The sequence below is a fragment of the Vitis vinifera genome, chromosome 6 (assembly GCF_030704535.1).
Source record: "Vitis vinifera cultivar Pinot Noir 40024 chromosome 6, ASM3070453v1".
Lineage (NCBI taxonomy): Eukaryota > Viridiplantae > Streptophyta > Magnoliopsida > Vitales > Vitaceae > Vitis > Vitis vinifera.
In genome coordinates, this window is record NC_081810.1 from 20143916 (window position 1) to 20165447 (window position 21532).

General features: G+C 36.0%; 2 protein-coding genes across 2 annotated transcripts in view; both read right to left on the bottom strand.

Annotated features, from left to right (window-relative positions):
* Positions 1 to 184: 184 nt before the first annotated feature.
* On the bottom strand, positions 185 to 10426 carry LOC100255039 (uncharacterized protein At2g37660, chloroplastic). The gene is made up of 9 exons (XM_002274936.5): positions 10095 to 10426; positions 5106 to 5218; positions 4910 to 4963; positions 4729 to 4813; positions 4379 to 4484; positions 3376 to 3462; positions 3129 to 3226; positions 1031 to 1140; positions 185 to 517 (listed from the first exon to the last, which is right to left on the bottom strand). The coding sequence occupies exons 1-9, from the start codon at positions 10417 to 10419 to the stop codon at positions 452 to 454; spliced, it is 1044 nt and encodes a 347-aa protein (XP_002274972.2). The 5' UTR covers positions 10420 to 10426; the 3' UTR covers positions 185 to 451.
* Positions 10427 to 10922: 496 nt separating this feature from the next.
* Positions 10923 to 21532, bottom strand: part of LOC100260139 (DDT domain-containing protein PTM) — a 29507-nt gene continuing 18897 nt past the window's right edge. The window contains exons 9-11 of the mRNA XM_010653184.3: positions 12328 to 21525; positions 12082 to 12226; positions 10923 to 11367 (exon numbers count right to left, since the gene is read on the bottom strand). Coding sequence (XP_010651486.1) covers positions 20693 to 21525 — 833 coding nt within the window. The 3' untranslated portion in view covers positions 10923 to 11367; positions 12082 to 12226; positions 12328 to 20692. The remainder of the gene's footprint in view (positions 11368 to 12081; positions 12227 to 12327; positions 21526 to 21532) is intronic.

Consider the following 21532-nt stretch of genomic DNA (forward strand, 5'->3'; position numbering starts at 1 on the left):
AAGTATCTTAATCCAAACATTGGATCACTCTTTCTAATAATCATGAACTTCTTTAGCTCTAAAGCTATGTTTGGTTTCAAAAAATTTTGGGAGAAATAAAATAACATGCATATATAAAAAGAAAGAATAAGATAAGGAAAATGAAAAGCTTTGTCTGATCAAAAAAAAATAAAAAATGAAAAGCTTTAGGGAAAAAAGATTAAATTATTGTAACATGTACTTGAACACTTTTCACGTTTATCCAAAGAAAAAAGGGAAACAAAGCCAAAAACTTTATACAAATCACTTGAAGGAAGATTAAGTACAAGAGTTAACTGGGAAAGAATGGAGAATGTAACGACGCATATTACAACTATATACAATTCATGGTGATGAGTGACAATTGACCTCTTTCAACTCAGAACATCTTGTACGGTACAAATGAAAGAAGCTGGTGAGCTTGGGGTTTCAATTATTTGGCTTCAGCAGTTTTGAATAGCTCCTGCCACTTCTGCGGATCACTTCCTGGACCATCTCCCTGTAAGGTACGAAATCAGCCAAGGGAGATGGTGATGTTTCAAGCAGAACAGAATATGCTAAAAATCAAGGTGGGGGGTGGGGGTGTGGGAATTATTCCAAATGGTATCCAAATCATTACATGAATCATCAAATTCAAAACATACATGGAAGAGATGGGATAAACTCCACTGAAAAATTTCTCCATTCCAATGCTCTTTTAAATGAATTCATTTTGTTCACCATAGCAATGGATGCATCTATCCGTTGCCAGCTTTTCAGGGAATTGGAATCATCATTCCAGTTACTTGAAAATCCAATTTCAAATGACTCCATTTTTGTTTCAGGGAATTGGAATCATCATTCCAGTTACTTGAAAATCCAATTTCAAATGACTCCATTTTTGTTTTGCAATGAACCTAAGAGGATAGCTTTTCACATTCAACCGGTATAGAATATAAAATATAATTACCTTATTTACATGGCATATCCAAGCAACCCCTAAATATTATTTCAAATATTATAATATAATTACCTCAACTGAATTGATTTCATAAATTTTGCCTTCAGTAAATTCTATGTCCAATGCCTGTATGCAAGCTTCAGCAACTACAATTCTGCTAACCTCTCCAACAAGTTTATCTCCTGAGACCAATAACAAAAGCATTAAATCAAAAGAGATATGGATAAGATAAAAGAGGAAAATGTCCTAAAAGCTGAGGAAGCAAACTATAATTTAAAGGCAATATAAAACCAATTGTCCCTTTCCATGCTTCTATGCTAATACTGTTATATTGGCGTCCATCAGAATGGTGGCCATGGATTAATTGGAAACTATTCTTGTTTTATAGTAGATTGAAATATATCAATTCACTAATTTGTTACCGAGTACCAAACGAGATGGTGTCAAGTCCTAAGAAATGTTTTAAAACTCAGACAGGAGGTTGATCTGGTGACAGGACTGTTTAGTTCAGCCAACTCTGATCATGGGCCAGCCAAAGTCAGCCCATTGGCATGATCATTGAAATTGTTGGATTTACTGTATTTATTTACATGCACATACTGTATTACACCAAAGTAACTCCATTCTCAAAGTTCCTTCTGGTTGGAAAATAAGCTTTACTGAAGAAACTCTACTGTTACATCCCTAATTAGAAATTAAATATTTTGAAATATTTCTGTTAGTGTGATACTATAGCTAGATTAAGTTGACAATTGTAGTCCAAAAGCACTAGTCCAATGCTATTTAATTTCAAAGGCACTTGTCACCTTCAGAGCAAAGATACAAGGTGGTCAAGCAAAGTAAGGTAGGAATGTAGTATGAGCATTGGTTAAGTAATGGTAGGTGAAAAATGGGATTATGATTTATGAACAAGTCGAAAGGTTTCAAGGATGCTTGAATGCTCAAAGGAGGGCTTGAGCAAACTCAAAGCATGAGAAAATAGCAAAATAGGCTTAAGCGCTCCTCAGGATTTGTACCAAAGTTATTAGACTTCCTACTCTAGTTTACCCTAGGGTTTTGTGCCTATATAAAGGCAAATATTTTTGTAACTTGTGGGTGAGAAAAATCTTTATGATTATTCTATCTACAAAGTTCCAAAATTTTCAAAAAACTTTCAAGAAGATTCTTAAATGTTCCTTCAATGGACATACAAGGTTAGTTGGGTTGCATGCCTCAGAGGGACTTGAGGTGAAGATCACCAAGGAGCACAAGGGTGCCATGTTGAAGACATGAAGAATAGTACAGGAGCTGGTTAGAATAAATCTATTGGAAAAAGGTTGTCTAATATTTTGCGAATTTTCTCTATAGTTGACTACTTGGATTTGCTTTGATGAACAAGTTCGGAGGGGTTTTCCATGTATATCATGAAACTCACCTTATTACTTTTTTCGTTCAGTTTTTATGATCATATCTAATTAATTTGAAAAGTAACTTGATCCAATTGGGAAAATTAAAAAATTGTCTTAATCTTGGTTGGACTACCTATTTACACCCCTCTAGGTTTTGTGTTTTCTAGATTAGGTGTTTGATCAGATCCACTATGTTGGTGTTTTACTTTTGGCATACCCTTCACAAGTCATCCTGCTAGACTCTTAAGTTTCTACATGCTAGATCAACATGTGTAAGCAGCATTCAGTCCAAAATAGTTGCGAGCACCTGATATTGGCAGGCACAGTAAGAGATGCACAACCCTACCTTTATTCTATAAGGGTTATGAGATACACCCCGACTAAGCTTGTGAAAATCCTCAATGACAGTTTGACCAGCTCGTTTGGGTGCATTGACTGGTTTTGAAAGTTGAAACACTAATCCTGATAGCCAGTAGCCAGAAAAACCACTCAAGTTTTTTTTTTTGTTTGAACTGCTTTTCTCCATGATGCATTTACCATCCACTTATTTAGCTTGCATCAAAAGAAACTTTTTATTATTTAAAACAAAAAATAATATATGAAAGTGTCGTTCAATGAATTTAAAGATAATTTGCTATTATTATTTCAATTCAAGTTTGTATCTAATAAGTAAATGATATCTTCTTTCTACTTTGTTCTCTTTTCATTCTTTAAATGAAAGGTTATTTGAATGATTCAACACCCATCCGTTTGCCCATTTAGAAAACTTGACAATAACATACCTTGACCCATGAGGACAGCACGTCGTTGCCCAGCTGTAGCTTTGAGCAGAGTATTCAGATCATATGATGTGTATGGTCCATCAGTCAATCTACCTGCTCTGGTGCATAAATAAACACTGTATATGCATAAATAATTGACATACAACTGCATTTTTCAAAATTGATGTTTCTCCCTAGTGACTAGTCCCCATATGAATTATCATATGGTAAGCATCAAGTAAAAGATACAAAATTAACTGTTACTAACCTGATTATGGTAAATGGAAGACCAGAACTGCAAAGAAAATCCTCCCCCATCTTCTTATACTTGAGAACACCAAAAAGGTTCATGATACTTTGAAAGGAAAAAAAGAAAGAAAGAGAAGTTTAAGCAATGGGATCAGGAAACAAGCACAGACTGCTATTTTCTTGACCAATCAAGGACACTATGGGGTTAATGCCCACTTTTAACTTTGCACCAAATAATCTTTTATTCACAAACATATATAGGAACCATAGTGCATGAGTGCTCAAGCATTGTGACTTCAATGTTTAACAGTTTGAATAGATAATCAATGAACTTTATGTTTGCAAGGAGATAATCAATTTATGCATACTGATTTATGTCTGCTTGAAAATCTAGAAGTTGGTTGCAGTATACTTATGTACCCATGTTTTCAGAATTTATTGGCTCATAAAGCAAAAAATCCTAAAGGCCACAATATACTTTATCAAATAACCAAACAAGAATCACCCTACGTGATACAGGAGAAACTGGGAACCTTCAACCATAGTTATGAAATAATGGTCTTTAACGAACCTAGAGTTAGAGCAATCTTTATTCCAGACTACATAGCATGAAGTCCTCCCCTTGTAATTTAAAACACTTTCTTTACCACCTGGAGGGAAAAGGATGAGTTTCATTCCCAATAAAGTGGCCACTCTCTAACAGCTTACACTTTTAGGGTAAAGTCACTTTGAAAGCTCCTAGTCCCATTAAAGTGGCTCTCAGTGTGTGCTTGTGTAAATGCATGGACATGCCTTGCAAGATATCCAATACAAAAATATCCCAGATTAACCCCAATTTCTGTTTTCTTGTTATCATGCTCCACATCAGGTTCTCAAAAGACTTAGTGCTAACCAAAGAAAAATTTACTGATATTTGGTGTCCAAATTATTTGATTTGAATTTCCAAATAAATTTAAACTCAAATTACTTGAGAATAATTGCTTATGATACATGTTTATTATCCAGTCAAGTAATAGTCTTACCTCCATGGTAGCTCATTGAACTTGGTTACTCCCACGGATGAAACAAGAACAATTCTCTTCAGTGATGAAGGCAGTGCTGATACAAGATTTCTAACACCTTCCCAATCTTCAAAGAAAAAATATAGTCAAAAGCTTTATCATGTGTGTGAAGTCTAGACAGGATCCCAGGCTGTTTCCATCAATGTCAAATACAGAAAGGAAATCTGATATACACAGGCAGTAATACATATATAAATTTTTTATATTCCTAGCCCGAGTTATTACTAAACAGGTTTCATGGCTAAAACTAAAACTCATAGATGTATGGACACATTCACCTGAAAATCTACTTCATAAAGTGTATTCCGTACCTACTTTTTCTGGTGTATTATCCCCATCCCATCGCTTTGAAGGAAAAGCAGTTGTTCCTGTACAGCAAATCACATGTGTGACTCCCTGCAAGAGAAGTTTTGTAGAAAATAAACACTTAGATTTGAAGTGTTTCATAGCGTCAAGAAAATCAATTTTGAAATGTATATCAAAAGAGCAAACCTCAAATATAGATGAATTTAGATCCTCCAGATTCCGGGTGTCCCCTTTATATACCTATCAAGTTTCAAAACTTCTTTATGTATAAATTTTTACATCCTCCGGAAGGGACAAATTTTGATGGAAGAAATTTTTTTTTTACTCCATAAATATCATTAAAAGAGGGAAAGTTAATGAACTGAGAGAATAGGAATTGAACCTGTAATGTCTCCTCATCCTGTTTACCAAACAAGCTAGTTGCTTTCTCAGGATCCCGTAGTAAGAGGCGGGACTTAATATTACGGTCAAGCAAAGATGCTACTATCAACTGCCCTGAGAGAAGGTAAGAACTATAATTATACATGACAAGAGAAGTTTGACAAAACTCACTAAATAAAGAAAAACAAAATCCTAACTATCCTAGTTGCAGTTCCTATTTGATTTTCTACACTGCCATACTTTATTTTAAAGCTGTATAGAAAAGCCATAAATATGATGTTAAGTACCACTTTGACTCAAAACTCAAGCTGTTAGGTAACATATTAACAATGTACACCAGGTTAATACCCTCCATCATATGCAACCCATACCAGCATATGGAGAGACAAATCACAAATCATAGATAAACAAATGGGGAAAAAAAATAGGTAGAGAGGATTGAATTCAAGACCTCTAATTAACCAAAGCTCTAATATCATCTTAAGCTACAATTTGATCCAAAAGGTTAAGTTATTAGGTAATAGGATAACAGTGAATACCAAGCTGACACATGGGTAGAACACAACAAAGAAAACCCTGAACAAGTAAGACAAGGCAACAAATACACATGAATATATGTTTTGTACTTAATTATATACAATTTACATGTATTTTGATTTATTTATCTAGAATTTTATATTACAAATTATATAAGTTAGAAAGAAGTTCAACAAAATGTAGAAAAGCAAGGATTTTTAGGACAAGTGGAGAACTACTGAGATTTTTTGGGACTTAATTTGCTTTTACCTCTCTTTCTTGGCCTCTAATACTACAACTTTCAAGAGTATTCCTCCGAGTGCTCTTCGATTTGATTGGAAATCGGATTGGAAATCGGAATGTAGATCGAAAGGGTTAAAAAGGAAGTTGTTTCCTCTTTTGGTTTGTCGTTCAGTAGGTTCATTCAAGTTAAATTTCTATGGTTGTGCATTAGGTAACCCATGTCAATTAGGGATTGAAGAAATGATCAGAGACTACAGCTCAATGGTGAGAGTCTTTTCCAAATAGGGATAACAAAAAAACCCATCAAGGTGGGGCCCTATGGGGATCCACACCTAATAGGGCGAGGATGGGGAGTAATAATTAAGGTCAGGGTTAGGGATGGGGAAAAAATCGGGAACTAGGTAGGGATAAGGACCCTATTCCCTGTCTAAATTATATTATATATATTTGTATATAATTTTATATTTAAAAATTCAAAAATCTAAATGAAAAATTATGAAATTAAACAAGCTAACGGAGATTACCCATCGAGGATGGAGAATTCATTATCCTTACAAGGATTCCCCATCCTCGCCTTGCCTAATTTAAAATGAGGAATGGGGCGAGGATGGAGAATAAATTTGTAAACAGAGACAGGGATGGCGGAGTCTTCCCCAACCCCACCCCGTCCTGTCCCGTTTACATCCCTATTTCAAAACCAACAAGAAAAGTGTTTCACCATCAAGGGGATATTTTAACCCTTTTAAAGTTTTTACTGTAGGCTAGAGCTCTTTGCTTTAACTTACATATGGAAAGGGATTATGCTATTTTGATCTTGAGTGTCTAAATCAAATAGAGGACCTTAATTTTTCAAATAATTGTTTTATTTTTCAAATCATGTTTTCTTCTTCAAATCATTTCTTTCTTTTTCAAATCACTATTTTCTTTTCTTTTTTAGATGATTATTGTTTCAACTAATGAAATTGATGCGTTTTTTAAGATTTTTTTTTTCCCCATATATCATGTTGTTGCATCTGGTAGCTAGTAGCTAGGTCGATGAAGAAATAAAAATAAGTGAGGTATGGTTGAAGAAGAGAGGAGAACAAGAGAGTTTATTAGAAGTTGAGGTTCATGAGTTAGGGATACGAGAGATTGTTGAGGATAAGGAGAGAATGAATTTTGATAGGGGAAAAAATGAATTGGAGATAGAATAATATTCGCAATTTTCATTATTTTTTATATAATTATTGATTTTACTAGTTTACATCTAGTTAATCTTAGTGAAAATCATAGACTTATACCGTAAATCCATTTCAGTTAATCAAAATAATAACCCTACAATTTTTAGAGTGTTATATGACTATATAATCTTATATTGTTTGTATAGATTATGTCATTATGGTACCATTTATAATAATTGCAAAGACTTTTTTGTAACAAGCAATAATCTTATTCAAATTTACAACAAAATAGAATAGCACCACCAATTAATATTAAAATTTACCACAATAATATTCTTCTTAAAAATAATAAATAAGTAAATGTTTATATATATATATATATAGAGAGAGAGAGAGAGAGAGAGAGAGAGATAAAAATAGTCCCTAACATCATAGAGTGCTTCCTGCTTAATTCACATATTAAAAAAAAAAAACATAATGTTTGTTACTTAATCCTAATTTAATTTTTATTATATGTCACCATGTATTTTCACCTATCATTAGATGTCTTTTTAGCCAAGTCCCTATAATGTAAAATTTTAGGATGTGAAGGATCGAATGCCCATACACGTAACCACACCCAACACCCATAACATCCTAGAAAAGTACCGATGAATTGCTACTCTTTGGAAGAGCACAATAGAAAAAGAGAGAGTAGGAGACTAAAAAAATGAAAAGAAAGATAAAAAGTTTAAAGATGTTCATTCCATCACTACAAATCCTCACAAAACCAAATTTTTTATCTATCACCGACAATGAGACAAATAAAATGAGAGACATAACAGGTCCTGGGAGATAGCTTTCCAAGTAAAATGATATATGACCACCTAACCAGAAAGTTGCACCCATCTATTAGAATGCAACCATAGATGCTTCTAACAATATTATGCCACTATAAGTTACTCTTCCTTAAGAAACTGCAAAACCCACTTTCTCTAGGGCTTTGCTCCCTACACAGACACTAAAGACCAATCCCCTTCTCACATTGAGACTTCTCCAAAGATTTGGGTCTTAACCTAGTAGGTAGCCAAATAAGAAGCTTAATGCAAATGATTTTTTCCACTTTAAAAGACTATATAAATTCATTAGCCCTGTGCTTTCTACGTTGTGTTGGTTTCTGCCTGGACTAATTGGTATTAGGACTTTATAACTAAGGTAAGCACAGCTTGCTTATTACTCAACAAAGCTCCTGACTAGTTGCTTCCAGTTTTCAACTTAGTCAATACCTCATCAGAGAGTGAGTAGTTGCTTATTGCTCTCCATTGCTCCTTTAACATTGGTTATGGGAGAGGCCATTTTCCTAAGCTGGATAGCATAGACTACCCTCATAGGCATTTCAGACATGTCTTAATGGAGAACATTGTGGATGGAGCCATCTTAGCTACCTTGTGGGTTGTTTTGCCTGAGAGGAATGCCACAGTCTTGAAGAGAAAAAGGAGGCATTTGCAATTTTTCAGAGAGTATTTCTTATCTCACAACTGTTTGAATGTTTATCACCAATGAGTTTATTGGGGTTCCTTTTAATATCATTTTTCTTGTTCAAGATCCATATATCACACCCATAAGGGAGCAGTTGAAAAGGCTAAGTTGATTATTTCACAATTTCACTTGCTAGAAGTCTTAAGCTCAACCTTGATGGATACTCCTTGGGTAACCTGGGTTAGATGGGTAGTAGCAGCTTTTATGGGACCACAGAAGAGGGATAACCAAGGTATTTTCAAAGTCATCCCGTTTTGGATAAGCCATTAAGGAAAACATCCTAGCTTTATTGGAAGATTTGGATAAGAAAAATATACTTGAATGTCTCTAACCTTATGGTGGAGGAGAATTTAATGAAAGCTCCTTCTTGGGTGCCCCAAGACAGGAGATGGTCATGGACTTATAACCAATGGTCGTGGAAGATAATGGATTACTCATTCACTCAGAAGTCCAAACAGGAAAATCAGGAAGCTGATAGACTGGCCATGGGAGGAGTCCTATCTCCACTGAATTTGTTGGGGACCTTTTGCACCCTTGAGATTTTCCAGACTTGCTGTCACTTCTTCCTTGGGTTGAGTGTTTACTTGATAGGTTCCTGTTTCTTCTTATCTCTTGTTTTTTCTTGCAATTGCTGTCCATTAATTTTTTTGAATTATATAGTTTTTAACTTTATATGCACAAAAACATCCAGGGTTGAAGGTTTCTCACTAAGGAAAGCCGAATAGGTGCATAACCAGCCATGAAAAGAAGCTGGGGCATGACTTCCGCTGATGCATGTATTAGATGACTAAGTATCAAGAATATTGATGTAAAACAAAGGTGCAAATTAAGCAAAATTATGAAGGTGGCTCCAGTTTCAGACTGGTATAAAGGGGACATGGGTTTAGATTTGAAATAAACTATGAAGTTGGTGTACCAAGAAGTAGGTAACCTTTACCATCGAAGTGGCTATCACAGATGTTTGTAGTTGTCTTACTCTTGGTTACGAAGATAATATTTTTCCCTGTATGAATGTTTTCAGATGATGTCCAAGTTTGATAAAAGTAGCATAGTATTTCCAGTCAAAAAATTTTGGAGGTAGAAAAAGTCAAGGAACTAAGTCAAAGACAAGACGTCCTGAGAAGAAATTGCACTCACAAGCTCCTCCTTTATCCTTCAAGGTCTAAACATAGCGCTCTGGTTGCAGGTTTAACAGGATGTTCCGGAGGTGGTTTACATACTAGAGTGGTGGAATATTTTTGTGGAGTAAGAAAGAACTACTTGACACCTCATTTAATTAAGACTGACATCAATCCAGGTTCCTAACCTTGTAGGTATCCCTAAAGTGGACACCAGCTTCAATAATCCACCGAACATATCAATCAACAAAGAACAAATCTACAAAAGGCAACCCAGAAACAACAATACACAAAAGACGACACGTCAAACAATCCACCCCCAATATCAATAACAACAAAAACCGCTGAAAATTTCCACATACGAAAAATCTCACATTATATACACCAATAAAGAAGGTAATTGGCAGCCGTTGAAGAGCAAGAGGAGGTGCATACCGACACCGCCAGAGCCGCCAACGACGAGAACGAGCTTGGAAGAAGCAGGAGGGGAGGTTTTGGAATCAAGGGCGGGGTCTGAATTTGGGGATTGAATCACTTCTTCTTTCACAGCATGAGCAACTGAGGCTCTTCTTCTTGAGCTTAAGATGCTCTTGGGAGAAGGAGGAGGAGGAGGAGGAGGATTGAGTGGCTGAAGGGAAAATACTGGGACTCTTTGAGGGTATTTCGGGCACTTCCAGCTGGAGAGAGGGAAGCCATGAATCGGAAGGAGCTGGAGATTGGTAGCCATGGTAGAGTGAGGAATGGGAGGGGGACAAAGCATGTGGCTGTGGTGGTTATATTTGGTGTTGAATTACCAAATTACCCTCGTGTATCAAAATAATATATCATTTTTAACTGTACCTCAACCTGCATTGCATATATTAGTTTATTTTGTAATTAATTAACCGTATGGTGCTGATATGGTCATGAGTCTTTTTTTTTTTAATTATTGTGTTATATATATATATATATATATATATATATATAATCAAATTATATATGATGTTGTTTCCACCTTTCCCATACAATTTAAAAATATTGAATTTTTCCATATTTAAATCATTTATGTCTTGTAGTGAGTCATCCTTCAATGAATGACTAGAAAATGATCCATTATTATATTAATCCAATTATTGGAATGTTTGTTTGTTACTTTGTACATAAACAAAAGGTTTAAAATCGTGCTTGCTTTTTGTATTTTTACCCATCCAAGGGATTCCTCCTATATTCCAATAAAATTATTTCAGTAAATAATAGAATCGGGAATAGGGAAGTGTACTAGTGTATCGACAAAATCTCTTATATGCATTAGAAGAAAGAGAAATTACAATAAAATTGAAAATAACTTAAGGTTTTAACTAGTGGATCATAACTTAATAAGACATTCGTTGGAATTTATTCTACGATACCAACACAAACACACTTGTACAATAACAAACTTTTAACTCCTAACTTTCTAGTAACATGCAGTAGAAGAAATGAAACAAGACCAAGTACAACCAACATGAATATGCATCTATATGACATAAATTGTGATCAAATTCACTTCACCCGCTGTTTTCCAGTGTTTCTTTCTTTCCTCCATAGCATATATCTTCACTTCACCCTACTCCACTACTTCTGCCAATCAATGCAAAGCAATCACAAGGAAGCCTCAGATACCCCAGCAGCAAGTCCTGAAATGTTGCTTCCATTGCTCTTTCTGGGGCACAAGTCCATTTCAATGTTGCTGTTTGTTACAACAAAAAAGAGAAATCTGTCATTGCAGGAAATTGACACCAAAGAACAAAAAATGACAACAATTATACAGAATCTTATTAAACATAAATACGCTTTGAGTTGTTGGAGCTGGAGCTACCACAACTGCAAACATAGAACTTAGTCTCTCCCAACCCAATTGATCTTGGAAAGTAAATCAAGTTGTACTCCTTAAAATTACAGAACCATTTTTGGTTTAAAGAAAGCATAGGTTGATACAAATAGGTGGTAGTTGCCACAGAAGTGTCCCTACATCTGGCTCAGAGCCCAGAACAGAAGCAGCTTTAAATTCTTACAAATATTTCCCGAGCTTCATGGGAGAGCAGCACCAGATTTTGAGATACTTTTTGGGACAAAACTAGCATGAATCTGGGCAGAATTACTATGCAAGTAGCTTTTGTTCTCTAAACTCTTATCACTTGGGTTGATTCTATACAGTAGTGAGTTCAAAGTCATATTGGGGCCTAAGGATGGTGATTTTTCTCTATCCAATTGGTGTTCCTCTAGAACTTCTTTTCCTTGTTTTTATAGTTGTAGTATCACTAGCCTTTACTGATACCCATAAACCCTCTAGCCTTGATGAAGGTAGGACCAACAGAAGTCTCTAGTACAAAAAACAACACACACCTGCCCTGCCCTCTGTGACCTCTTTGTAGGACCTGAGAAATGTTAATTATTTCAGTACCTCCTTGAGTCAGGCACCCAGCAATGGCCTAGATTGTGCAAGCATGCTGTATTAGTCTTAACCTGGGTTTTGGTAAGTATGCTGCAATATATCCATTCTGACAAGGGCAAGCATTTCCAGTTTACACTGTCAACCTGCAGTCTACCTGCACCAGAACAAACCACATTAATACTCACACTTCACACCTAATACACTTTAACCTAGATCATCACTGAGAAAATGAAGTTCGAGTCACAGGGGAAACACCTCATAAACCATGGGATATGTGCACCCAATCTTGAGAGGAATCAGCAGTGGTTGACACTCTGTACACCAAGAAAATCTCACATATTACCAAGATGAGTTCAATACAGGCCTGCTGGCCACTCCCCAGCAACTGTAGCACTATTAGCATCAATCTTTTTATCAACTTCAACTCATTACTGGTTCTTAACAATTAAATTATTCTTGAGCATGCTTTGATACTTCCATCCTCAGCTTCTAAATCTGCCTGGTAATCTGGCAAACCAGCCTGTACCTGCTAATTGTAAATAAAAACTGACAACACGTACTTGGCAACAAGATGCCTGCCATAGACAAAGCTAGGTAAAGTAGCTACTGATCATAGTTGCAAATAAAGCAATGCATGTCTGTCTAACTCTCATAATATTATACCCATAGAGAAGGTAAATACTAATGACTTGATATCGAGAAGACCCTACAAAGCACTTGGTCTTGACATTTGTAAGTTGTGCATGAAGTATGGAAAATCAGTAGATCATCTTTTTCTCCATTGTTCTTTGACGATGGGGTTGTGGCACAAATTATTTCAGTTAGTCAAGACGGATTGGGTCCCCCCGAGGAGCATCTCTGACATGTTGTCTACCAATTTTAACAGTTTTGGATTTTCTAAGAGAGGGATTGTTTTATGGCAAGCTGCGTGCATCGCTTTAATTTGGGTAGTGTGATGGGAAAGAAATGCAAGGATTTTTTAGGATAAAATAAGGAATTCAGAGAACCTTTGGGATTCTATTCATTTCCTTACTTCTCTTTGGGCTTTTTGTTCCAAGGTTTTTAAGGGGACTCCCCTGAACGTGTTACAACTTGATTGGTTAGCGGTGTGTAATTCCAATGGGTTGGTCTAACCTAGAGAGTTTGTTTGTTTTTACTTTGTATTTTCTTATATTTGATTCCTTGTAGTTTTGTTTTTCTTTGGTGGGAGGATTCCTCATCCTTCTCTTGTACTTCCTTTTTATCAATATATCCCTTTGTCGTTTCCTAACCAAAAAAAAAATATTATACTCATAGAGGTGATCATAATTGAGCTCCCTCTAATATAGGGTTGTTTGAGAACCCCGCAGGAGTACAAGGTCTGTGACTATGTAAACTAACTTAATGGAAATATACAAGAAATGCTGCAAAGACGTTTTCCCTCATTCATCTAATACAATAAAGAAAGTGAACACCAAATTTCTTTCTCTTCTATCCTTTCACTGTTGTATCACCCTTTTATATTAACTTAAAAAACCTAAAAAATATGTCGTTTCAAATTCAAGACAGCTAAATAAGGCTCCTACATACCCATGGTTTAACCTTCGTGAGGGTTGGGTTGGTTTGTTTAACGTCATCAAGAGGATATCAGAGAAGTTGGGAGGTTCTATATTAACCCCTAGCACAAGAGATTTTGATGATTTCGTTAAAGAAAGCAAGTTAGCCAATCCCCCTCTTAGGAGTGCCTCATTTACCTGGTCCAATTTGCAAGAATCCCTTGTTTGCAAGAAATTGGATGGATTTTATTGTCAAATGAAGGGGAGCAAAGTTTTCCCCAGAGTCTTCAAGAAGCTTTACTGAGATTTTCCTCTGACCATTGGCTGATTGTCTTAGATACCAGTCCATTCAAGTGGGGACCAGCTCCATTCAGGTTTTAAAACATGTGGCTACTCCACCCAATTTCAAGGAAAATATTAGCTTATGATGGAAAGAATTTCAGGTTGAGGAGTAGGAAGGTCATAGATTCATGAAAAGACTATAGTATGTCAAAACAAAACTGAAATAATGAAATTAGGTATCTTTTGGAGATTTAAAGGAGACGAAAAAGAATAAAATCAAAGACAGCAAACATTGATGCCAGCAAACAAGAAGAAAATTAATCTCCCAAGATTCTAACTTTTAGGGCCTTAAGGGGGAGATGGAGGATTTGTTGCTAAGGGAAGAGGTGCATTGGAGACAAAAGGCTAAGGTAAGATGGGTAAAAGAAGGGTATTGCAACTCTTTAAGTTTTTCCATAAGGAGGGGCAACTTGAGATAATATTAAAAGCAAGGAGAGACTGAGTTTTTTTTTAAAAGTTATATTCCAAGCCCTTTAGAGATTCTTGAAGGTTAGGAGAGCTCAACAAGTATCCTGTTTCAAAAGAGAGTGCTAATTGATTGAATCACCCTTTTCCGTAGAGAAGGGTCGATAAGCTAACTTTCAATTAGACAAGGAAAAGGCTCCTAGCCATAATAGTTTTACCATAGTTGCGTTTCAGGAGTGTAGGGATGTGGTAAAGGGTTTATTAAGACTGTTTATGGAGTTTCATAATAGTGCAATAATAAAACCAAAGCACCAATTCCATCTTTATAGCACCTGTGCTAAAAAGAAGTTAGACCAACAAAATTTCAAATGTCAAGCTTATTAATTAAGTCACAAGTCTGTATGAGATCATAGCTAAAGTTTTATTTAATCGTATCTGATGAGTCCTTCAGGAAACTATTCATGTCTTATAGGGATTTTTCATTGAATGGAGATATTTTAAATGTGGTACTGATAGGCAATAAAATGGTGGATGAAAAAAGACAATCAGGAAAGGAAGGAGTGGTTTTTAAGATCGATTTTGAAAAGGTCTATGATCATGTGACTGAGGTTTTCTAGATCATGCACTAGAAAGGAAAGGATTTAATCCAAGATGGAGATCTTGGATGAGGGGGTTTGCATTTCTTCAACAAATTTTTTAGTCTTAGTGGATGGAAGTGCTGGAGGATCATTCAAAGCAACCAAAGGTTCAAGGCAAGAAGATCATTTTTCCCCTTTCCTCTTCACCATGGCAGTTGATGCCTTAAGTAGGATATTGTTGAGAGTAAAGAAGTGATGCATCTTGGAAGGCTTCCAAGTAGGGCAGAGTTGAACTAGGGTGTCACACTTGCAGTTTGCTGGAAAGATTTGTATAACCTTAAGTTCACCTACTTGGTCCCCCACTAGGGGAAAACTCAAGGCTAGTGATTGATAGAATTTCACATAGACTAGATGGATGGAAAAAAGCTTGTTTGTCCTTCACAGGGAGAATAGAGCTAATTCCTTCTTATTTGTCTCACATCCCTAGTCACTACCTTTCTATATATTTTTGATAAGAACTACCTTTCTATATATAAGATCTCATTATCAATAGCGACTAGGATTAAGAACATGCAATGGGCCTTTCTTTGGTCAATGGTTGGGGGAGGGAAAAAGATATCACCTTATTAGTTGGGATCAAGTGTGTAAGTCAAGAGATGGGAAGGGTTTGTAGGAGGTTCCATGTTCAAGTCCCAATGGGGACAAAAATTTACCTATTAAAAAAAAAGCGCGAAAGCCAAAGAAGGAAGGAGGTTTTGGTTTTCAAAGGTTTCTTTAAGGAATAGAGCTCTCTTAAGGAAGTGGCTTTGGAGGTTTTCTAAGTAAAGTATTGTTCTTTAACATAAGGTCATATTGAGTGTCTATGGGACACATCCTAATGGTTAAGGATGCCAACATTTTAGTCAAGTGGTCGCATTATTGTCCTTGGAAAGCCATTGCATAGGTTTTCCAAGAATTTGCCTATAACATCTGCTATAAGGTAAGAAGAAGGGGCAAAGATTCATTTTTGGGAAGATTGTTGGTGGGGAGATCAACTTCTTTGTTCTCAATTTCTAAATCTTTTCACAGTTGTCACAATTAGAAATTCTTTTATTTCATCTATTCGTAGAAACCTCACTAATCTAGAGATAGAAGATCTTGAAAAACTCATGTCATCTTTTGCTCGTGTGATCCTCTCACCATCCTTTCCAATGTGAGAATTTGGTCATTATCTTCTCCAGACTTATTCACAATAAAATCTTTATTATCAACCTTGTCCAAGCAATCAACTTCAATTCTTTTCTCCATAACAAAATTTACAAGGAAATCTAAAGCTCCATCAAAGGCCAAGGCTTTTGCTTGGTTAATGGCCAACCAAAAGGTCAATACCCATGGCTTGCTTCAAGCAAGAAGACCTTTCAAAGTCCTTAGTTATGATCATTGCACCATGCGCATGGGCATTGGAAAATCGATTTATCATCTTTTATACTATCTGATAGTTTTGAGGCTTTGGCACAAGCTATTTAGATCAAACAGGCTAGACTGGATACCTTAGAAGTATAAGTGACATGATAACCATCTCCTTTAGATATTTGGAGAGTACTATAAGAGGCAAAATTTTATGGCAAATCACCTACCTTATGATGATTTAGATAGTGTGGCAGAAAGAAATGCAAGAATTTTTAGGACAAATGGAGGTCGTTAAAGATGATATAGGACCTAATTTATTTGTATTATTCCCTATGAGCCTCTACTACTAAGGCTTTCAAGGTACTCCCATATGTGATTCAACTTGATTGAAAAGGGTATGTAGATCAAAGGGTTAGGAGAGCAAAGGGAGGAGCATTCGGTGCGCCCCCTTTTTTGGCATCTCTAAATACTAACTTTTGTCTATCAAAAAAAAAAACAAAAATCCGGTTTCGTACATCCATTTTTCACTTCTCAAAGTTGATTATGGGACTTCATCCTTTTTTCCCCTCAGAGCATGTGAGGATTGAGACAAGAGCACCCTCTTTCGCCCTACTTGTTCATTCTGGAGAAGGAAGTTTTGAGTAGATTTATTTCTAGGCAGATGTCGGGGGCTTCATTAGTGGGTTCAAGATTGAATTAAGTAATTAACTTGGAGAAAAGTGAGCTCAATCCAATACGCACAGTAGAAAATGTGGAGCAGTTGACATTTGATTATGGTTGTGGAGTTAGACACCTGCCTACCACTTATCTTGGATGTAGAGTAAGGACTTCTCATGGCTCACTGAAACTCCACGTCTCTCTACAATTCTCCTCTTACTCTAAAGATTTTGTACAAAGTGTGTAGGCTCAACATATAACAGATGCTGCTACCTCTATTTCTAAATCATTTTTCAGAAAGAAATAATTTACCAAAGAAAAGAATAAAAAGAGGGAAAAAGCATTCTTCCAAATACAAGAAGAGCAAAAGAAAAAAGGAGAACATTCAGGAAATAATAGTCTGATAAACTATAAAATATAATTTCATCCCAATTTACAAATATATTATTGGCTTGTACCCCTTTGAACAGGTCATAACTAAGAAGTATGAATCTGATAAAAAAAATAACTGCAAACTATGAAAGATGCTAGCAGGTACCAGCAACACTAAATGATTCACATGACAAATCCCAAAATCAGATAAGTTTCAGTAAATAATCATGGAATGTCAGCTAGAGTCATATTATTGAGCAATTTTGAAACAATAGCCCCTCATACCAAAAGGACCAGGGTGACACATTTCAATATAGATCCTGTTTCATGATACTACTCCACTAAAGACCTGCATTATGCCTCATCTTCTCTTATTACCAGGCAGTAATATATGATAAAGTTTTCAGTATATCTTACCAAGAATGTTTTAGAAATATCTAAATTTTCATAATCTTGAATAACATAATCTTCTTTTTTTTTTTTTCTTTTTTCGAAAATGAAGCACACCTGATAATGTATACATAAAAGGTCTGATCAATAATAATAATATATACATAAAAGATACTAAACTTTCATAATCTTTTCCAACTCTCCTTATTAACCTGTTTTTTCAGTTATTTCCAGAGTAATTAATTCAACTCAGATTAATCATTAAAACACAAGAAAACTTTATTGAACCTATCAGCTCCTCTTGTGTAATTTCCTACAGTTTTAAATGTCTCAACAAAACAACAATCCTGAAAGTTCGAATCCTGGCAATGCATCCATGTGTACAGGAAGATGAATTCAGCTACTGGCTCATAGCTTCCTACTGCAATTCTCTCAATGCAAGTTTTTTTTTTTTCTTTTTTTTTTGTTTAATCAGAAACAAAAATTCAATGAATAAGAATTCAAAATACATGTGAAGGATGAGAAATCCTTCACAAAAGCACAAAGATAGATATGAACTTTAGGATAGTTATTACTAACCAAATTGAGAGCTCTTCCTCGAACTTCATGGGAGATCAGCTCTTCACTTGAAACCATTTTCATATTGCCATTGTCAAATGCTTCCTTTTGGGCATCAACACTGGACTAGCATTTTTCGGGGATAGGGGGAGGGGAGATAGATTGTTCAAGTAATTGTACTTATGGGGCGAATTTGGACGGTTGCACTAATGAGCCAGGAGTAAGCAAGAGGGTAATTGGAACTTGGCTTTCTCCTAACCCGCTTACTTATATTAGTAGGCAATGGGCATGTATGGGTCCCCAATTTGTTCAGAGCTTATGGTGATGCGAATAGCAGATTATATGGTAAGGGAGAAAGGAAGTCATTGGAATCCAAGCTTCTCCAGGTATGTTCAAGACTGGGAGGAAGAGGAAATGCTTACTTTATTTACCAGCTATACAAAGTAGAGATTGGTAGAAACAGAGATGACATTATGCAAGGGAACTTGCCTTCCAAATATAACACCCTTAATTATTTCTGCAGGGCTTTGCATAACAAGGGGTGAGGCCCACTGCCAACAAATGAAAAGAAAGCTCAGCTACTTTGACACCTATAAAGATGGTGTTCTTTATGTGCAAGTAGTATGAAAAAGAATTTTAGCATTGACTACATTGTAGGAGAGGAAAATTTCAAATTGGTGTTTCGTTTATTCAGGGCATTGGAAGTTCTGATAACATTCTTTTACACGTATAGTGGCTATGATTTATGCCCCTGTTTTTCCTTCATCCTCTTTGGTGTGAATTGGATGCTCCTGTAAACTATGAAACAAGCCCTATCTAGTTGGCATGGGAAGTTTGCTGCTAGGAGTATAAGAAAAGAGTAAGAACAGTTTTTTTTTATATGTAATAGAACACTCAAAGGGATTAAAAACTATGATAGAAACTTAAGGAAAATATGAAGGGATCCTATTTTCCTCGTTGAGAAAAGGTTACTGAGCCAGAAGATCTTTCGAGGAGGTCACTGACAGATTAGTGAAGGCTACAGTAGTCATTTCTGTTTCTTGGTGCCTAGATACATATTGTATACTGCCTGTGCACTAGGGTTGCACCCCTTTTCACGCTCTTCAAAATATGTTCTATGCTTATTGCCAAGTCAAAAAGAAGAAAGAGAAGAAAGAGATCCATCTCCATGCAAGGAGTTACTAAATGTTTGAAATACTGAGTTAATTCTATACGGACCAGATGAATTTCAGAGTGGAAACTTAGTTGAATTCATGCCAGAATGAAGTTGAATAATGCTGTTTATTTCACATAAAAAAGAATCAACATAAAGGAACAAAACATGTCAATGAATATGTTTGTCTCTGATAAAAAGGAATCAACATCAAGGAAGGAAACATTTAACAAGTAACAGATCATTCTACCATCGGATATCAAACGCAGGGTTGTGGAATGATAGGCTAAATAGATGTACAAAAGCAGCCTGAATTTAAACTTCACTGCTGACTTAACAATCTCCTGAGATTAAACTTAAATTCAGATTTATCAACCTTTGAAGCATATCAAACCACATTCAACATGTAAGAAAGCAGTCAATTATGAGCCTGACATGTAGAGGGGATGAACCACAAAAACGATGGAACATAAAAGCATCATATGACTACTGCATGATAAAAAAATTACATTGGTAATTAGAATCAGTGCACTAAAAAAGAATATATCTATCTTTTTCTTATAATCACTGAACAAAATTACATCTAATATGAACAGTTTTTTGAAAAATGTTTCAGGCAAACAAGGGAGTATGAATCTTGTTATACCTTTGAATCAAGAAATTGAAGAGTCAGGGCCAAATGTAAAATTACCACTACTCACTTGGCTACAAAATAACATGTTACAGTAAGCCTTCAATACACCCATTGCAAGCTATTCCAAGCCTCTGAGATCCCTTGAAGAACAAAACTAATTTGAATAGTTTGAAAAAGCCAGCCATAGGATAAGCTGTCTGGGGCACACGAAGAACATTAGAAGACCTGGTCAAGAACCATATACCAAAAAACCCGCCTACCAGATATCCATCCCAAGAACAAACTGCTAACCATTTCTGAATCAAACATCAAAAATGAAACAAAGGGAGCAATCTCCCACCTTAAAAAAACTCCAAAAAAAAATAAAATAAAGAAAGAAAAAGAAAAAGAGAGAAAGAAAAAAAGAAGAAGATTGAAGCAGTTCTCTTGCTCTTGCCCATGTAAATCATTCCTCAAATGGGGACTTTATTTTTCAGTTTTAAATGAATATCCCAATATAGCTTTTTAATTCTGCCCTGAATCTCCACGACATTAGAATATTCACAAATGGTTCTAGCCTCTATGGTATTGGCAGCCTTGTTACATCAGTTGAAGGACAGCTCAGAATCTAATCTAAACATTTTTTTTCTCCCATATCTAATAGTTCACCTGATGCCAGAATTGTCTGATGCAACTTAGATGAGTCAACAAGAGTTCCATCAACTGGCTCTTTTAGGATGACCGATGTCTTCAACAAACCATTGGTCGCTTCCTCATGCCTTGATGATCCCATTTCTGTGTCTGTCACATCCACATCAGCCTTGCAGGATAGGAGCTTCGCCTGAAAAAGTGAATCCCCCACTGCCTCATCTAGAATGATTGATTTCAACAAACCATTAGTTGCTTCCTCATGCCTTGATGATGCAATTTCTGTGTCTGTCATATCAACATCAGCCTCACAGGATGGGGGTTCCACAGTAACATTTTCTTTTCCTAACTCAATGGTATTCTCTTCCAATGTAAGATTCTCTTCAGTTTTCATTGGTACACCAGCTTCAAAATCCTTATCATCAGAACTTTCAGTTGCATCTGTTTTCTGCATCTCAAAAGCGAGCAAGTGCCCGTTTTCACCTTCCAACTTAGGTTTCAAAATGGGCCCCTGATTTGAACCTGGAACTGCACCTACTTGCTCCTCCTTATGAATGGACTCATCAACCACAAATAAACCTGGAGAATCCTCATCTGACTGAGATTCTTGTCTGACATATGCCTCACTTTGGGGAACCAAACAGTCAATCCCTACATCACTTTTCACCTCATCCAATTGTGCCTCATCGCGGCTCATACCTTGCAAATGTGGGCATGCAGGGGGTGTCCTCTTACAGCATTCATGGCACCTAAAACCGATAAGATTACCAATAGTTTCCACATCAAGTCCAAAAGCATCTCCATGAAACCAATCTGCATC

Bases quoted from the DNA above. Each gene is read 5' to 3' on its own strand.
- LOC100255039 (XM_002274936.5), bottom strand. From the start codon at position 10,419: ATGCTTTGTCCCCCTCCCATTCCTCACTCTACCATGGCTACCAATCTC. The intron at 4,814-4,909 runs GTTTGCTCTTTT...CTTCTCTTGCAG, and splicing joins TAAATTCATCTATATTTGAG to GGAGTCACACATGTGATTTG. The intron at 4,485-4,728 runs GTACGGAATACA...TTTTCTTTGAAG, and splicing joins TAATACACCAGAAAAAGTAG to ATTGGGAAGGTGTTAGAAAT.